The sequence below is a fragment of the Narcine bancroftii genome, chromosome 11 (assembly GCF_036971445.1).
Source record: "Narcine bancroftii isolate sNarBan1 chromosome 11, sNarBan1.hap1, whole genome shotgun sequence".
NCBI lineage: Eukaryota > Metazoa > Chordata > Chondrichthyes > Torpediniformes > Narcinidae > Narcine > Narcine bancroftii.
Genome location: NC_091479.1, coordinates 81,208,660 through 81,226,949, shown reverse-complemented (window position 1 = coordinate 81,226,949; position 18,290 = coordinate 81,208,660). Strand labels below are relative to the sequence as shown.

Genomic DNA, 18,290 nt, shown 5'->3' with positions numbered 1-18,290 from the left:
ACCTTTTGAGCACCTCAGTGTCGATTTCAAAGGACCACTACCATCTAACATTAAAAATGTTTACTTCCTTAATGTTATAGACGAATTCTCACATTTTCCTTTTGCTATCCCCTGTGCCGATGCATCAGCTTCAACTGTCAGTCTCTCCCTTGATAAAATCTATAGCATGTTTGGTTATCTTGACTTTATTCACAGTAACGGAGAATCTGCCTTTATGAGCACTGAGCTAGGACAAGCCCTCCTCGCAAAGGGCATCGCTACTAGCTGTACCACTAGGATTATACCACATGGTAATGGAAAGTGGAGTGGGGTAATGCCACTATTTGGAAAACTGTCACACTTGTACTAAATCTAAAGGTTACCCCATCAGCCTCTGGCAAGCCATATTGCCAGAAGCGCTACACTCAATTCCCTCCTTCCTATGCACAGCTACGAATGAAAGCCCTCAGAGTATTTTTATTTTTTCTAGAAAACTGGGATAACTTTGCCAGCCTGAGAAAACATGTTGGACTCTGCAAATCTGATCAACTTGTGGAAAGAGTGCAGCTACTCAGCGCAAATCCAAGCAATGCTTATGTATCCAGATGGGAGAGGACATTGTCTCCCTCCGTGACCTTGTCTTGCCCAGTGTACAGTTAACGAACTCCTTTCCTCAAACCACTATCGTCTGCTAGTCACATACAACCCTTTTCTCAATCTGTTGCAAGATTCTGTGTCAGCCCAGGAAATATCACCACAGCATGAGCATGTCCTGCCTACCCCTGAACCTCAACCTTTAGCCACAGCTGGGAATGAACTCGCTGTCTCACCAAAAGTCTTAATTTCACCCCCACAACCTCCACCTGTTCCACTCTGATGTTCAACCCGCATTTCCAAGGTCCCACAGAGATTACAATACACAAAACTCTGAGAAAACTTTCTTAATCCAACAGTGTCCATGACAACTGAATTGTTATTCTTTTTTCATTTTATGTTACGATTCTGTGGAATTTTCTCCCAATTAATTCCTAATGTTTACTCTATGTTATCATTCTTTCCAGTTAGTGCTAAATATATTTATGCTTTTGACCAACAAACTTTGAGACTGCATGTCTCTAAAATTTAATCGCAGTTTCGCAGCCATGTTATGTTCCAGTCAGTATTTTTGAATTCAGCTAAATTCTGGGGTGGGGGGGAGGGGTGGTGAATGTACCATTACTGACTGTCACTGACATAGATGTTCTTGTGTATTGGCTACTGTTGTAGGAGTGTCTGCCTAGCTGGCATAACAGTGTCCCACTGGCCAGACTAAGGTAGCATTGAGTCTGTTAATAAAAGCCAAGTAATATTCCATTCACTTGACTGATCTCTTATTGGTGGCATATCAGACCCCCAAGGTCCCTCTGTTCATCCACGCTTTTAAGTAACCAACCATTAACCTTGTACTCAGCCTTCTGATTTGTTCTTCCAAAATATATCACCTCACACTTATCCAGAAGGAACTCCATCTGCCACTTCTCTGCCCAACTCTGCATCCTGTCTTTATCGTCTTGTAACCTTCAACAACCTTCTACTCCATCCACAAACTTACTGACCCATCCTTCCGTCTCATCGGGTCATTTATGAAAATCACCACAAGCAGGGGTCCCAGAGCTGATCCTTGCGGTATTCCACTAGTCGCTGACCTCCAGGAAGAATACTTTCCACCACTACTCTCTGCTTTCTCCCTGCAAACCAATTTTTTTATCCACACAGCCAAGGTTCCATGGATCCCATGCCTCATGACTTTCTGAACGAGTCTCTCAGTGGGGACTGTTGTGTTGAGTAGAGTGTCTGGTTCAGGGGTTCACAGAGAGACAAGTCTAGACATGTGTTACCATCACATGTAACTTATTAACACATGGGAAACAAATGGGAGAACATTAAATGATACACAATTACTAATTCACATAAACAACGATAAAGACATTCACCTCGGACTTAAGACTCCAAAAATGGTAAAACTTACATTCGACCCCGCTCACACACTATAAACAGGGACACATGTTCCCGGTTCCCTGATCAATGGGGGTGCGGTTCTACTGCAAGCATTGATCTATCGCAGTACTACGGCTCAGCTTCAGTGTAGTGCACACCTAACCTGTGACCCTTCCAGCGGCGCCAACAGTAGTGACCTGGCAAGGAGCAGTGTCTGGGGCTTGGCAAAGAGGATGAATGTGCTCTGCGCTGATGCTAAATACAGTGCTAATCTGTGCTGCTAGTCAATGATGACCCTAAGTGATTTAAATTAGCCAGTGGGAAGGTGTGCACTAATTAGAGGTTGGAGTCCAACCTTGACTGACAGATAATGCAACTTTTGAATAACTTTCAGACAGGGAGGATATGTGACCTCCTGAAATACACATATTCCAGACAGACAGGTTGGGTGGGGGGCACTTTCTCCATCCATAACAGGGACCTGTCAAATACTTTACTAAAATTCATATAGACCACACTTACTGCCCTAGCCGCATCAACTTCTTTAGTTACCTCCTCAAGAAACTCAATTAGGCTCGTGAGGCACCACCTTCCCTTCACAAAGTTATGCTGACTATTCTCGCAAAGACTGTAATTTTCCAAATGCTCAAAGATCCTATCCCTTAATAATCTTCTCCAATAGTTTGCACACCACTGATGTAAGACTCATGAGTCTATAATCCTACGATTTTCCCTATTATCTTTTTTAAATAAGGGGACCACATTTGCCATTCTCCAATCCTCCAGCCCTTTCATTACTTCCTGGAGGGCAAGAAGTTCAAAATTTACATGGACCATAAACCCCTTACCTTCGCCTTCAGTAAGGTGTCAGATTCTTGGTCAGCCAGGCAACAGTGGCACCTGTCCTACATTTCAGAATTTACAACATTGAACACATAGCTGGCAAATCCAATGAGGTGGCTGATGCCCTATCCCGTCCGGCTATCTTGGTGGTGCACAGCCCTACCCCTGGCCAATGCGCAGCAAGCAGACCTGACATTTCGGCGTACGTCCCTGTGGTCACCGGCTTGCAACTGGAGAAATCCAGATTACCCTCCGCAATCGCACACTGTTTTGCGACACCTCGACAGGAAAACTTTGCCATGTCATTCTGGCTTCATGGAAGAGACAGGTTTTCGACTTGATCCACAACCACAGGCCAATGGGTTGGTAGAGAGGTTCCACAGGCACCTTAATGACATGGCATACTAGACCTAACTGGGCCAACAAATGCTCTTGGGTCCTGTTAGACATCTGCACCACACTCAAGGAGAACCTCGAAGCATCCTCTGCTAAGTTGGTCTATGGTGAACCCCAAGTTATACCAGATGAATTCATGATGGCCCCTGAGGACTTAGGGGAGCCCCTGGTGACCACATTGTCCCGACTATGTGAGCACCCCCGCTAAACCCAAACCCCTTGGCCGACCCTGCAAAAAATTTTACTGACTGTAAATACGTGTTTGTTTGGCGTAGGGCTCACTGATCACCTCTACAGTGGCTCAATGAGGGTTCATACCGTGTCATCAGACACAACAGCTCATCTGTGCCAGCCCATCATTCACCTGACCCTGTGGCACAGGGGTCGGCCTTCTAAAAACAGTACCCCAATCATTGATTCTGGGGTGGTGGTGGTGGGGGGGTGGGTCGTGTAGTGGCCTGCGGCTCGGGCTGATACAGGAAATTGCCGTTGAATGTGGGGTCTGGCAAAGCATCTTGTGGGCTGAAATGCCCATTTCCATAGGCCGCCAGCAGAGTGGTGAAACTGGTCAATCGCTGCTGGTGGATCACAGGGGGCCCAATCGGCAGCTGGCCCAATCAAGCCACGACCCCGTGGTGACGCGACTGAGCTAACTATAAAAGGCAGAGCTGCCGCTGAATAAACTCCGTGTCGAATACACTCTACTGGTGTATGTGTCTTTCTTCTCCTGTGGATTCAAGTTACAGCCTTAGGGCTGTAACCAAGAGCTATAACCTAGCTGTAGCCATATTTTGTTTGACTTTGAAATTAACAAAAGATATTTCTTCACATTTTAATCATTAGGATTTACTGTTTTTTAAATATTTCACTGATGCTCAAGTATGTTTAATGCCTTAGAGGGGTTAGAGGAACTGTATCTTATTTGTAATAAAAACATCTCATTCACAAATCTTTGAATGAACTGTCTATAAAAATAAAATTTTGATTAATTATTTGACTGGCGTTTGTGACTGTGAAAAATGCATTACATATTCTGCACCAGCTGATGGAGCTAGAGAACCCGTAAAGAGGGCAAGGCTTTTATTAATTAATTTGCAACTTTTCCACATTTTGAATTTACTGTCATCTATATAATTCAACAATGTTGTTCATGTAGTACATTTATCTCATCTTCTCAGTGTTATGGTTCAAGGAATCTAATTTGGCAGTGAATGTTACCTTGTTGAAGCATTGAAGAAATTGGATAATGTTTGTAGATTAATATCAGTAGATTTGTCTGGTTATCAGCGTTCTATATCTAGGCTACTACAATCAAGTACATGTTGAATTTAGTTTTTCACTGCATAAGCATTCTAAATTGGACACAATTAAAATTTGAATTGGTAAGTATAAACTGCTTGACTGAATAATTTAGATTTCGGATTTCTTGTCAGAGTAAGTACATGACATCTCATACAACCCTGAGATTCTTTTTCCTGTATTGGTACTGCAAAAAAAAACTGAACACAGTGTAAACATGTAACAAAGAACTGTAAACAGATTACAAATGGAAACAAACTGTGGAAAACAGAGAGAATACGAAAATCAATAAAGTGCACAGGTAAGAGTTCTGAAATGAGTCTCTGATTGAGTTTGTTGTTGAGGATTCTGATGGTGGAGGCTGTTCCTGAAGCTGGTGGGGCGAGTCATGTGGCATCTATACCTCTTTCCTGATGGCAGCAGCGAGGACAGAGCTTGTGCTGGGTGGTGAGGGTCTTTGATGATTGCTGTTGCTCTCCGACAGCAACGTTCCCTGTAGATATTCTCAATAGTTTATGGTGTGTGTATATAATTTACTTTATTGCATATGTTCTTTCTTGAGGTGTTTTGCTTCATATATCTTTGGTTTGGAGGAAAGTTTAGGGGAGATGTCAGAGACAGGATTTTTTTAGAGAATGATGGATGTATGGAATGCATTGCCAGGGTTGGTGATGGAGCCTGAATCAATAAGGGCATTTAAAAGGCTCTGAGATAGGCACAGATGTAAAAAAAATAGAGGGGATAGGAGTGAGGTAGGGAAAAATTAGATTGTTATAGATTAGAATTTTATGGGTCTGCATAATATTGTGGCTGAATGGCCTGTGCTCTGCTGTAATGTTCCATGTCATAAGGGCACCATTACCATTCAACATCTTACCATGCAACTATATTTCTCAGGATTTCAACATCATTATTACAGTCTAGGTTGCATATTTGTGCAAAACTCTAAAAGAACTGCAGATGATTGATAGCTAGAACCAAAAAAAAAGAAGACCACATTGGCGAGAAAAGAGACAGGATCACAGGTTCATCGTCACAACTGAAAAGAAGGTAAGCAATTTGAAGAAACCAATTGTCACCACTTCCTCGGGCAGCTCACTCCATAGACAGTCTTTATAAAAAAAAGTGCCCCTTAAATTCTTTTAATCTTTCCCTCTATTTTTTAGAATCATCTACTCCCTTTATCTGTAATATTAGTACAGCTTGTTTTTCTTTCATTTCTTGCACTGGGAGGTGACCAGTCTGACCTGCTCAGGAGGCCCTCCTGCTCTGCATTCTGCACCTATCCCCTCTTTGTCTACAATCATGCCCTCTAACTGCTTCCATCAACTCATTGACCAGATAACCTTGTTCACAATTGACCCCATGTCACCCTGCTTTTTCCCTGTTGGAGTTATCCCCTCCAACTCAATCCTCCCTGCAGATTTATGGCTATCTCTCCTGACCAGCCTAAAACATTGACGGTCTCTCTGCTTACAGTGGTTCCAAGGACTGCTGGGTATTTCCAGTATTTTCTGTTAAAGTATTTTTGTGTCATATTTATATTCCTTCAGGAGGAGGCAGAAGCAAGCTTCTAACAAGGCAAGACCAGCAAAGAATCATTCTTTTATTTCACAGCAAATGAGCAGGTTGTTACTGTCAGTTTTAGATCAATCTATACAATCCATCCTTTGCATAATATTATAAAAAAATGAATATTATGTTTCTCCGTTACATTATGTGACTTAAATGATTTCTAATTACTCCACAGCACCAATCTTTTCTGAGCCTGACGGCTCACTCATGGAATCCTGCAGCATGGAAGGAGACCAGTGAGCTGCTTGTGACAAGCCTATAAAACTATCCAATTCATTTGCTCCTCCACTCTTAACCAGCAGGGTCCCTTCTGTCATTTAAGAGAAGGTTGGATGTGTACATGGAGGTGAGGAGGTTGGAGGGCTATGGACAGAGAGCAAGAGGGGGGATCTAGTGGAGTTGTTCAAGTGAACTGGCGCGGACTCGAAGGGCCGACATGGCCTTTTTCCGGGCTGTAAACGGTTATATGGTTATATGTATAGTCCGCTTCCCATGCCTCTTTCATTGTTTAAATGTCTCAGTAGCTGTCTGTTCCTGCTCATAGTTCAAAAGACAGAATTTCCCCAATGTAATGTGTTCAAGAGGAACAAAAATTCTGGGACAAAGTGCTGTAGGGGGTAAATGACACCAAAGGTATCTTACTCACCTCTCCTACTCTCCTTTTACATTCTGAATGCATGTTAAAGAGAACATCTACAGGGAACGTTAAGAATATCTACAGGGAACGCTGCCATCGGAGAGCAGCAGCAATCATGAAGGATCCACACCACCCAGCTCACACTCTATTCTCACTGCTGCCAACAGGAAAGAGGTAAAGGGGCCACAAGACTCGCACCAACAGGTTCAGGAACAGCTACTACCCTCCACCATCGAACTCCTCAACAACAAACTCAATCAGGGACTCATTTAAGGGCTCTTACTCATGCACTTTGATTTTCTTTTGTATTCTCTCTGTATTGCACAGTTGTTTTGTTTACCATATAACCATTTACGGAGCGGAAACAAGCCATGTCAGCCTTTCAAGTCCGCACCGGTTCACTAGAACAACTCCACTAGCTCAAACCTCCCGCTCTCTGCCAATAACCTTCCAACCCCCTCACCTCCATCTACACATCCAACCTTCTCTTAAATGACAGAAGGGATCATTCCATTCTGCCACCGCTTGCTGAGTGAAAAAGCCGCCTCTAATATTTCTCCTAAAGTGTTTCCCCCTTACCCTTAACTCATGGCCTCTTGTTCCATCCTCCCCTGCCCTCAGGGGAAAGAGTCTGTTTATGTCTAGTCTATCTATTCCTTTCATAATTTTAAATACCTCTATCAAGTCCCCTCTCAGTCGTCTATGTTCCAATGAATGAAGTCCCAGTCTCCTTAATCTCTCCCTGTAACCTAGATGCTGTAAGCCAGGCAACATCCTTGAAAATCTTCTCTGCACCCTTTCCACCTTATCTATATCCTTTCTATAATTTGGAAACCAGAACTGACCACAGTACTCCAAACCTGGCCTCACCAATGCCTTAAACAGCTGCAGCATCACCTCACAGCTCCTATACTATGATTTATGGCCAGCATACCATATGACCTCTTAACCACCCTGTCTAAATTCATTATCTTTTATAGCTCTTTATTTGTCTACATGTAGTTTCTTTTTGCACTACCAATAAGTGATCATTCTTCCTCAAAAAGAACCTCAGGGTTGTATGTGATGTCATATTTTTACTCAAAATCTGAATCTGAAAAGTAAATTTTGTTACAAATTATTGGTGGAAAGTTTGTCGATAACATCTCAAAGCATGCCTGGAAATTTAGTTACTGATTCGGTTTTTATTTGCCTGTGTCAGAAAATTAACTATTGACAATACAAATTATTTTGCAGTGGCCTTTATTATTTACTCCTGGGAAAAGTGATTATAATTACTATATATTGTAATAATAGGAATCCTGAAGCAGAATATCAACTTCAAAAAAGTTTGTAGGCACAGACAAATGGAAGTTCATCTGAACAGGTCCTATCATCCCATATGCCTCCAATTCCTGAAAAAAATATTGAAAAGAACACTTTATAAAATCAGAAATATGGCCCATAAACTCCTTTGTTTATGCAAGTGTTAATTTTTAATTACTTGTGTATTAATGCAGACATCATCTGTTGGACAAGATTACAGAATTAGATAATTGAACAGTTGAGCAGACACGAAGACCGCACCTTGCAACAGCATTCTGTACCTTAAAACTCGACATAACCTGAGCTGTTTGTAAGTTGCCAATGAACAATGTACCTGATTCAAAGGAACCCTTTCCCAAAGGGAGAGTGAGCAGGTGCAGGAAGAGGAGCTTCCAGCAAGTGAACGAGTAGGTCGTTCAGCTTTACCCAACCCACTGATTGCTGTGGCTCAGGGGATGTCGTGGGGGGGTGGGGGAGACAAGGAATGCAGAAATGCCTTGCTCCCATCTGGCACAAGATTCCTACAGCCCTGCAAATCCATCTCACTTGTCTCCAAAATGTTTGCTTGTCTGCACAGTGTGTCCATACACTGTGCCCCTCCTGTATAGGGTATAGGATAAGTCAAGTGAAAGTACAGCTTAAAGCCTAGTTTTCTCAGTAAAACTATTCATCCAACAGGAGATTATTCCCATTGTCAAAAGATAAATTGGCCCATATCTTTCCTAATGTTAGTCCTGTATGTGATAGATATAAATCACAAGTGGCCACACTAACAAATATGTTTTGGTCTTGCTCAGTATTGGAGAAGTATTAGACAGGTTTTTTTCAAGGCTTTGTCAGTTATATTAGATTGCAAACTAATTATTTGACTGCTATTTTTGGAATTCTAGTTCCAGAAGTGGGTCAAGTCCCCACCTCTGCACATCAGGTTGTAGCCTTTACTACACTGTTGGCCAGAAGAGCCATTTTATTGAAATGGAAAGATCCTAATCCACCTACTTCGAAGCAATGGCTCTCTCAAGTTATGTCAGTTTAGAAAAAATTAGAAGCTGCACTGTTGATACCTCTATTAAGTTTGAAGTGACTTGGCGTCCTTTTGTATGAGTTCATATGTATTTTGACTTTATCTCAGACTGTTCTTGATTTCTGTTGTTTTTTTGACAAGGACCAGGTAAATAGTTTGTACTGATCTGTTGTAGTGAACTCTCAGTTTAGGTTGCCCAGACTTTCTTTGTTTTGTTTATTTTAGTAGGTTAGATGGGGTTTTAACAATAATTTTTTTCGCTTTTTTGAATATTCCAAATTGAGGAGAAAGGGACAATATTGTTCAATATGTTATAATGTTAGACTTTATGTATTTACCAAGAAAGAAGCTGCTCAGCCAATAAAAAAAAGCAGAATTCTTATCAGTGATAAATTACTTCACTACTGCCTTCATAACAAATTAAAGATTATGAAAGTAATTCAAAAAGGGTCCCCACAGTGTTCGAAAATTTAAATTCAAATCAGAAATTGAGCACCTAATCTTCTCTAAATTTAAACGTGACATGACGTCACGTAGCCATTGAACTTGAATAGGTGGGGTAACGTCCCTTCATCTGAGCAACACCATCCGCCCAGCCATAGAAGAAATAAAAGCTAATACATGTAGCCCAGAGGTCATCACTCTCTCCAACAAAACCAAATAAAGCATTTAGAGCATTTGATTTAAAATTAAGTGCAGATAAAGTTTGAAATATTCATCCCAATATTGGAATGAAATATATGGAATCTTTAACTGTAACCAAACATTCCAAGACACTTTTTGGCAGTACAACAAATAAGACTCTCATCTGGGAGATAATAGGATAGATGTCCAAAATCTTGTCAGTGTATATGATTGAGTTTATTAAAAGGTAGAGAGAGAAAGGTGACACGTTGAAAGAGAATTTCAGAGCACAGGGCCTTGGGAGCTGAAGTCATTCCACCAATAAAGTCAGGAAGCAGCAGGACAGCAAAAGTGATGACCTGCAGATCTCAGGGGAATGTAAGTAGTAATGGATTTAAGGCGAGATGTGAAAATCTGCCAAGGTCTTAAAATTGAGCTGCTACTCAACTAGAAGCCAAGGTAGAGTAGCAAACAGTGGGAAGGGAGGAGGCTCACCGTGTGCAAATTAGCATACAAGCAGTTGAAACCTGGGTGACCTGAAGGGTTTGGAGAATGCAAGATGGGAGACCAGGGTTCAGTGTTGTAACAGTCAAAATGAGATAAAACTAAAACTCAGGACCAGTGGAGGAGAGATGCACTGTACTCTAAATTCTCTGCTACAGTGGTCAATTATCTTATTCTCCTCGCTGCATATCATGAATTTAAATTAACTTTCCACTTGCATTTATTTGCAATTATGGAGGAAAAATCCTCACAATTCTAAAGCATTATTGACAGATTTCTTTGACACTGCTCCCGCTAAGCCCAAATTTTTAATCACCCCTCTATATTGTAAACATTGTTTGAGTTCCAATTTCCTGTGACATTAGGATCAGGAGCAGGTTCAAAGGGTAATTCTCAGACTTAATTTTCAATTTGTGCTCAACCTGAGTCTATTATTTTTGCCTGTACCTGGAGTGGCTGAACATGAACAAACATTTGACAGTATCATCATCTTCATCTTCACGGCTATCTTTAAAAGTTCTGAATGGCTATTGGTTTATGGCAGTGTAGTGCGTGTCGAAAGAACCAAAGACTTGTTGATCCAAACCAAGGCTTTTATTAACTAAAAGACTGGAGCATATCACAAGTAGGTCGACCAGTCCAGAATGACCTGGTCTGGCTAGGAGCAATTCTTTAAGACCTGCCAGTAGGTGTGGCTACACTCACAGCCAATCACAGTCATCCTACACTACCCTCTGTACATATACACATTGGTGATAGAATTTGTACTATCACAGGCAGCACATTCTTCATTGCATGTCCACAATATTCCAGGTCTAATAGGGTAGATTCTGCAGTAATTGAATATATTTTATTACAGAATGATGAAGTCCCTTCAAAACTGATAGTCCCCTTTTGATTAGATCATTCTTTCATATAATGATAACTAGAATATAAGCACACTGCACACCTAACATCGAACTTCCTCCTAGTATCAGACAATAACAAATGCAGGCAGTTGGCCTCAGCAGGTGGCTCTGGAGTGGAGGAAAGGTATTAAAGAGCTGCAAAAGGACTGTCATGAACTGACTTAATTAATCTGCCTGTTTGGAACTTCATTAATGAGACAGATCAACAAATTAATTTTCTGAAACCACTGGTTAAAATAGCAACTTCATTTGTCAGACTAATCTATGAAAGGAAAGATTTTAGATAAACTGCAAGCCAGATCCTAACACTCAGCATTATCAACACATCAGCACATCCTTTCAGCTAAGTTTGAGTAAGGAAAATGCTCACCCCTTATGTTCCTGGAGTGCATTGCTTAAGGTGAACAGCAGTGGTGAAAGTTCATCTTTTTGTTTCAACACATCAGTTTGTCTCTTCAGAACTTCTATGTACATATGTACCTTAACATAACTTATAACTATAATGTACCTTCAGAATTAATGGTCGCACAGTTTCCCACCTCTTCCTTATCCTCAGGGAGGTCACGATTCCACTTCGTGAAATCAGTTGCAGATCCGTCAGTCCAAAGATAAACACTTTCCTTTGGAAAATAAAGAGTCATTAATGATGTTAATGGCATCAAAATATCATCTGTGAGAAATAGGAAACTGGACGTTAGTACCATTAAGAGCAGGCAACATCTGGGGGGGTAGAGAGTCCTTGAGTGGCTGAAGAGATGGAGACATTCTGGGAGAGAATGCCAAAGTGTGGACTTTAACTAGGCAAGGACACACCTTTAGAGCAAAGGAAATAGAGCTTGTGGAGTCAGCAAGATGTATAGGAATAGCATAAGAGTGGCATGGTTGTAAGAAAGGTAATGGTAATCAAAGGATGATATGTGTGTTTGGAAAGATATAAGGCTAAAACAGATCAGACCACATACCAGAGTTGTATGTTTCATTTAAAGATACAAATTCAGTTTCACCCAGGTTCACCCCATTCCCAGAAGACAATAGAGGATTTCCCCTGTTCTTCCCCCCCCCCCCCCACACCCCATCCCCACTCCCAGAACCCAGACAATCCAGGAATTTCCCCCCCCCCCCACCACCACCACCACTTTCAAGAACCCAGGGACTCCAGCAGCCCACCTCGAGGCCAGGCACTCCAAGAAGCCCCAGTTCCAGAGTCCAGGCACTCCAACAGTCATGCCCCCCCCCCCCACCTTGATTAATTCAGGTGCTATGCCATAAAAGGACTTGGCAAGTAACACCCTACCAACTTGAAAATGACTCATTTCTTCCTATTATGTTTTCTTTTCTTTAATTAATCTTCTATGTGTGATAATATCCCATGATCCTACTTTGTGCAAGAGAATTTCAAGTGGTATTCTGCTTTCTTCTTGTCTATTCTGCTGGTTACATTTAGAAAGAAGTTTCTAAATTTGTCCCTTTCCTCAAACTGCTAACTTGATTTAAATGTGTTTTGCTGCATTATAAACTTTACACTTGTGTCCTTGTACATCCATCATTAAGTTACTACTTTGTCTTTAGTCTTGGCCTTCCCCTTTACCTGGTTTTCTCCTCCCCATAAGAACACCTGCTACTTTTCCAGATCCTATTCAGTACCGTGACTGCAAGGATGGCAGGTCTGATTAGAATGGGTCGTAGAAGGTGAAGTTTGGAGATGGTGATACTAATTGAACCCCTTCTTCCCTACTGGTCATCAAATACAGCCCCGCCCCTCATATTAAAAAAATATTCACTTAAATAAGAACACCATAGCTACAACCATTTTTCATTTTTACCTTGTGGCAATCGCTTAGGCCAATCCAAGTGCCAGTTGGCACTGGGTTGTTGCGTTTTATCAAATCCTGAATGAACTGGTTGTGTTCTTCCCAGTGTATAGAGGCAAGGTGTCCGCCAGGCACATACATTTGGCAAGACATCTTAAAATTAAAAGAAAATAGTCTCAGGTGTTTTTTTTTTCCAATTGTGTTCAACATTATGACCCATCAATACATTTGTAACTCCTCACACATTTTTACATAAAAACCAACCAATAATAAACAAAAAGAGGAATTCCATAAAAGCCCGTCCCTTGACAAAAACTATAGAAAGGTAAAAACAGAACTATGCGTATTCAAGGCCACTCATCTCTATTATCTCCCAGCACTACTGCCTAAAACTTTTCACCAGCCTCAACCTTTTATTTCACCTTATTCTAAGTTCAACATTGGGATTGCACTGGGATTGCTTCAATGAGCCCAAAACTCCATGACCTCCCCCACTTTATTTCCTCATGTGTTTGCCATGCTCTCGACCTGACAACCCTCACCCTGCTCTTCCCTCTTACCCTTCTCCATGCCCCTCACCCCCTTCACCCTGCTCTTTTCCCATTAACCCTCTCTATGCCCTTGACACCCCTCACCCTGCTCTTCCCTATTGCCCTTCTCCATGCCCCTCACCCCCTTCACCCTGCTCTTTTCCCATTAACCCTCTCTATGCCCTTGACACCCCTCACCCTGCTCTTCCCTATTGCCCTTCTCCATGCCCCTCGCTCCCTTCACCTTGCTCTTTTCCCATTACCCCTCTCTATGCCCCTGATACCTTTCACCCTGCTCTTTCCCCATGACTTCTCCCCATGCACCTCGCATCCCTCACACTGCTCTTTCCCCTTTACTTAGTTAATTCAATAATTAGAGATACCTTTGGGCACCAAATTCAATCAAGGCTTCAAATTGGGTCTAAATGAATAAAACTCAAGTAAATTTTTAATACTCTGTCCTTGCCAACAGATTATTTGTTTCTGTATCAGTTTCCAGTCTCTTTCTTTTTCCCATGTTGGCGAGGGGTGCGAGTAAGCTTCAGTACCAATTCAAATCTCCAAAAATTACTTGTTTAATACTCAACAAAATGAAGAGATTACATTGGATGCATTTTGAATGTGAGCTATTTACATAAAAATAACTACTATTTTATTGCCTTTTCCTGTTGTAATAAACAAATGAGCTATTAAGAGAAGGAGACAAAAAATGATGGGTTTTCAGTCTTACCTCAGCTTGAATCCAGTTCATTTTAGTTTGGTAGAAACTGTAACAGGTAGATAGGTCATGGTTATATACCCACCCATCTAAACAAGATGTTTGAGAGGTTCGGGCAATTATTTCATTGGGCGAAGGCTTCTTTAGTGTCTCGTTCTCTGAAGAATTTTCTTTTTCGATTTCATCTTCTGCAGAAGAATCATGTTCCTTCTCTAGCTCATCTTCCAGAGAAGGATGACCTTCCATTTCTGTCCCATTATCCGAAGAATGTGGGAATTGTATTTCTGACTCCTGCTCTGAAGAGGAATACAAATCCATTTCAGGAAAAGGATAAGATACTTGTTTGTTGGGACTAAAAGCATTTAAAGAGAAAGGAAAAGGAACAAGATGAGGACTGGTGTTTGGGGAGAGTTGATCTCTGGTGATTGGATGATTTTGAGGAGGTTGTACCAGAAAAGGATGAGCAAAATCTCCAGTAAAAGATGGCTTATTCTGAGGAGAAAAAGGGTAAGGGAGGTCGTAAGGCACCTCTCGGTTGTCAGGAGGGGTGGGATAGGAATAAAATGGCATTGCCTTGTTGTTCTCAGCTGGAGAATTAGGATGGACGTAAGGTTTCACTAAGTTGTATTTCTCATGAGCAGAAGAAGAATGAGGCTGCAACTTCACTCGAGCCTTGTTGTCTGGTAAATCAGGTCGAAGATTTTGTACTTGTTTCTCATTCAATCGACTTGCTATATTGTGAATACTGACCATTGCTGTTAAATTAAATAAAGCAAACAAAATGAAAACAAAAAATCATCAGGAGCCCCAAAAGTATTTTATTTCTAAGAGACAGTAATCACTGCATTTAAGCTAAATTCAACTTAAAAGTATGTTCCATTTAAAAATGCTGCAAAGATTTTGCAATGTTATACAGATTAAATTTTAACCCAAACTGCTAAGTGAAAACAATTTGTCAATTATTGCATAATGATCAAACTAGCGTCGAAACAATTAATAACATTTGCAGGATGCGCCTTATTTAATACATCTAAAAAGCCAAAATATGCCTTAACATTTTTAAGCAATCATATAGCAAAACTTTAACCTTCAAAAAAGGGAAATTATTAATAAGCTACAAGTATTAATGGGTATCTACTAATCAGTGCAAATCAAAGAATCAGCAAACAGAATTATAGTGGTAAAATAAAATTGCAGAAAATCATTGAGAATTTGAATAGATCAGAGGGACTTTGATGACATTCCAAAGGGAAGGTTGATGGTTGGAATCGTGCCGTCAAGGTAAAAACAAAGATGGATTCTGAATGCATCACATGGTGTGTGATCCAGAAAACTGAAATTCAGAAGTATCTTACATGAATATACATGGAATCCATTAGCATTCCTGTCACCAGATGGCTGTTCATTATCACAAGTCCATCATCTCTTCTATCAGTGGTGCTCTTCGGTTGTATACAGCTTACACTTTGAGGTAGCTACTCACAGGGTATTTCTCAATCACTTAAACAAACAACTAGAGCTTCTTAAGGGATGCATCCAAGGGACCCCCATTTTGACAGGATTGTTTATAATGGGTCTTCCTCTCACTGATCTTTCTTTGCATTGATATGCATTTAAAGTACAAAAACACTTTTCAATATAATCTGAAATTTACTTCCATTCTTTCTGTTTTCTCTTATTATCTTTTAAAGTCATAGTATCCTAGATTTATTTGGTCAAAGAGCACAAAAACAGGCCCCTTTGTCTGCTATGTCCATGCTACCGATCTATTGGAATCCCATTTTCCAGCTCTCAGCCTAGAACCTTCCATATCACGGTGCTTCATTAGCTCATTCTGCCACCAGAAGAATGCAGAGATTGGTGGGGAAGCCCTTCAAACAACTGAAAGTGTAGTAAAGCCAGGGAACCACATTAGAGGCAGTGTTGTTATATAGTATGAATGTGACACTAAGAATATGAAAAGGCTTTGTAAAGTTTCATTTGTATGTATTTTTTTAAATTGTGAATAAAGTTTATTTTTGACATTAAAATGTTTAAATGCTTTGAGAATAGCTGCCTCTTGCAATGCCACACTCCTAGGTTAAAAATGTTCTTCCTCAAATTCCCTCTAAATCTCCTACCCCTGACTAAAATAAAACATAGTCTTTAATGTAGCTGACCACGATGTTTAAATTTTCTCAATTAGTAGAACTGAGGGGTGTCAGGATAAATGAAGAAAAGATGATTTAAATAAAGTGTACTGCATTGAAGTTATTCACTGTGTAACTTAACCTGTACTCAGAGTCAATGTTATGATAGATGTATACAGGAGGCCAGTTTTGCCATTACATCCATGAATTACATTCTCTCTGAAGGAATTGTCCAATTAAGCCCTTTCATTATTAACATGATTAGAAACAACAATAAAACAAAAAGAAATGCCGGTAGGTCCTTCGGTTCATCAATTGAATCAACCTATTGATTAGGCCATGGTTGAGATGTTCCATCAAGTTTACTAGAAGGACAAGTCCCCATTCATCATTGTCGACTCCCAAGTCAACACTCCTAGTATTGGGAACCTGGTTATTCTTTGTCATCCTGGCTGCATTGGTCACCTCCTGATACCTAAAACCTGTTTATTTTGACCACTATCATGTGAAGAGATTCGTAGACAGACAAAACAATAGATACACATTTGTGTCAAAGTCTCCACAGAATCTCTGGCCATGAATGCTAGACATAAAAAGGAGCTAATGGCATGGTATTGAAAACCGATTGCATATTCCGTACTGCCTGTGGTTGGTGGGGGATTCTTTCCATCAGGTTTGAGGGTTTAGAGCCCTACACCAGATTCTTAAGCAGAACATGAAAGCTAACGCTTCAGTGGAGTTCCACGGACATGTTGTATAATGTTGGCAGTGCTGCTTTTAAATGAAGTGTTAAACTTAAGCCTGACTTGGCATTTTAATTAGATCCAAAGGACCAAACGGCACACAGCAGGGAGATTTCTCCCTGGTGTCCTGAACAACAGTGAAATGGAAATATTATTTAGAAATACAAGACCTATAGAAATACTTTGCCATTTGTAAATACTTCCTCAGGTACCATCTGTCACATTTCATATATAATAACTATTATAATGTTGCCAAGTGCTTCTTAGTTATTTTGGAAAGATGTGAAGGGTACTATTGAAATGCAAAATACTGTTGGATCTCCTGAGGTAGTGCTAAACATCTTCTAATATCTTCAGAAGATATTACTGAGTTCTTTGCAATTAGAGTTTAGAGGTGAGGGGAGTTACTGAAATGGAGATGATTTTCAAGGTCCTTTCTATTTTTCTGCTTCACAGTAGGGCCTATAGCTCCTTCTGGGCTGATAGCTTAAAATAAAGTCCATCATCTCCAAGACAGACCTCCATTCAGGATCATAATGACAAGATTTTTAGCATTCTGCATTGCTTAGTTTTAAGTGAATTTACATTTTAAAAATTGTTAGAATTCTCATTTAATGGATATTTTCTGGCTTATCAAGAAAGTAAAAAGATATGGACAAAACATAACTTGAACCTTTTCCACTTTGATAAAGAGCATTAAACAAAATGTCGCTGAAACTAACCTGCAGCATCAATGTAGAGTAGGGCAGTGATTAGCGAAATCATTCTCAGTCTCAAGGTTGGAACTATTTCTCCCGTTGTCTGAAATGAAAAAAAAAGAATTTTAATGCCAAAGAAATTTTAATTTCTTTCAACAAAGCAGGTGCTGCACACTTAGTTCTTCATTCAGCATGATCATAAGATGTGTCCCAATTATATATGGGACACAAACTTCAGGCCTCTGGAACTGCAATAACCACATACAATTGGTTGGATCAGTCTTGATGTAAAAATCACCAATGACCATTATGTTATTGACTGCAATAAGTCTTGGCTGCAACACTGGTAATTCAGGTACAGAAAGTCACATTATTTCTTCACCCCAACATCATTCATCAATTTGCTCTTATTGTACATGATGACATTGAAAGGCGGGAGTCTGGTGATTATTAAGTTCAGGCGAAGACCCCCAAGCAAAGAGAAATTTAGAGAAAAATACCTGTTTAACTCCATGCTGAAGGCTATCTTCCAATTCTAATCCATAAGTAACTTATTAACTGTCTTTAGAGGGAAAGTACATGTACACATA

At 40.4% G+C, this 18,290-nt stretch overlaps 1 protein-coding gene across 4 annotated transcripts; it reads right to left on the bottom strand.

Annotated features, from left to right (window-relative positions):
* Window positions 1-7,931: 7,931 nt before the first annotated feature.
* LOC138746018 (uncharacterized) lies at window positions 7,932-18,290 on the bottom strand. Of its 4 annotated transcripts, XM_069903697.1 has the most exons (7): window positions 18,083-18,133; window positions 17,725-17,803; window positions 14,704-14,885; window positions 14,143-14,421; window positions 12,895-13,035; window positions 11,580-11,691; window positions 7,932-8,100 (listed from the first exon to the last, which is right to left on the bottom strand). In XM_069903697.1, exons 1-7 carry the CDS (start codon window positions 18,116-18,118, stop codon window positions 8,027-8,029), a joined length of 903 nt encoding a protein of 300 aa, XP_069759798.1. In that variant the 5' UTR covers window positions 18,119-18,133; the 3' UTR covers window positions 7,932-8,026. The 4 variants fall into 4 exon arrangements, with proteins under 4 accessions (XP_069759798.1, XP_069759796.1, XP_069759794.1 ...); XM_069903695.1 differs by lacking the exon at window positions 18,083-18,133 and adding an exon at window positions 18,201-18,290 and having other exon boundaries at window positions 14,143-14,885; XM_069903693.1 differs by having other exon boundaries at window positions 14,143-14,885.

Bases quoted from the DNA above. Each gene is read 5' to 3' on its own strand.
- LOC138746018 (XM_069903693.1), bottom strand. From the start codon at position 18,118: ATGTACAATAAGAGCAAATTGATGAATGATGTTGGG. The intron at 13,036-14,142 runs GTAAGACTGAAA...TTTAATTTTAAG, and splicing joins TGAACTGGATTCAAGCTGAG to ATGTCTTGCCAAATGTATGT. The intron at 8,101-11,579 runs GTACATTATAGT...TATTTTTTTCAG, and splicing joins TGCGACCATTAATTCTGAAG to GAATTGGAGGCATATGGGAT.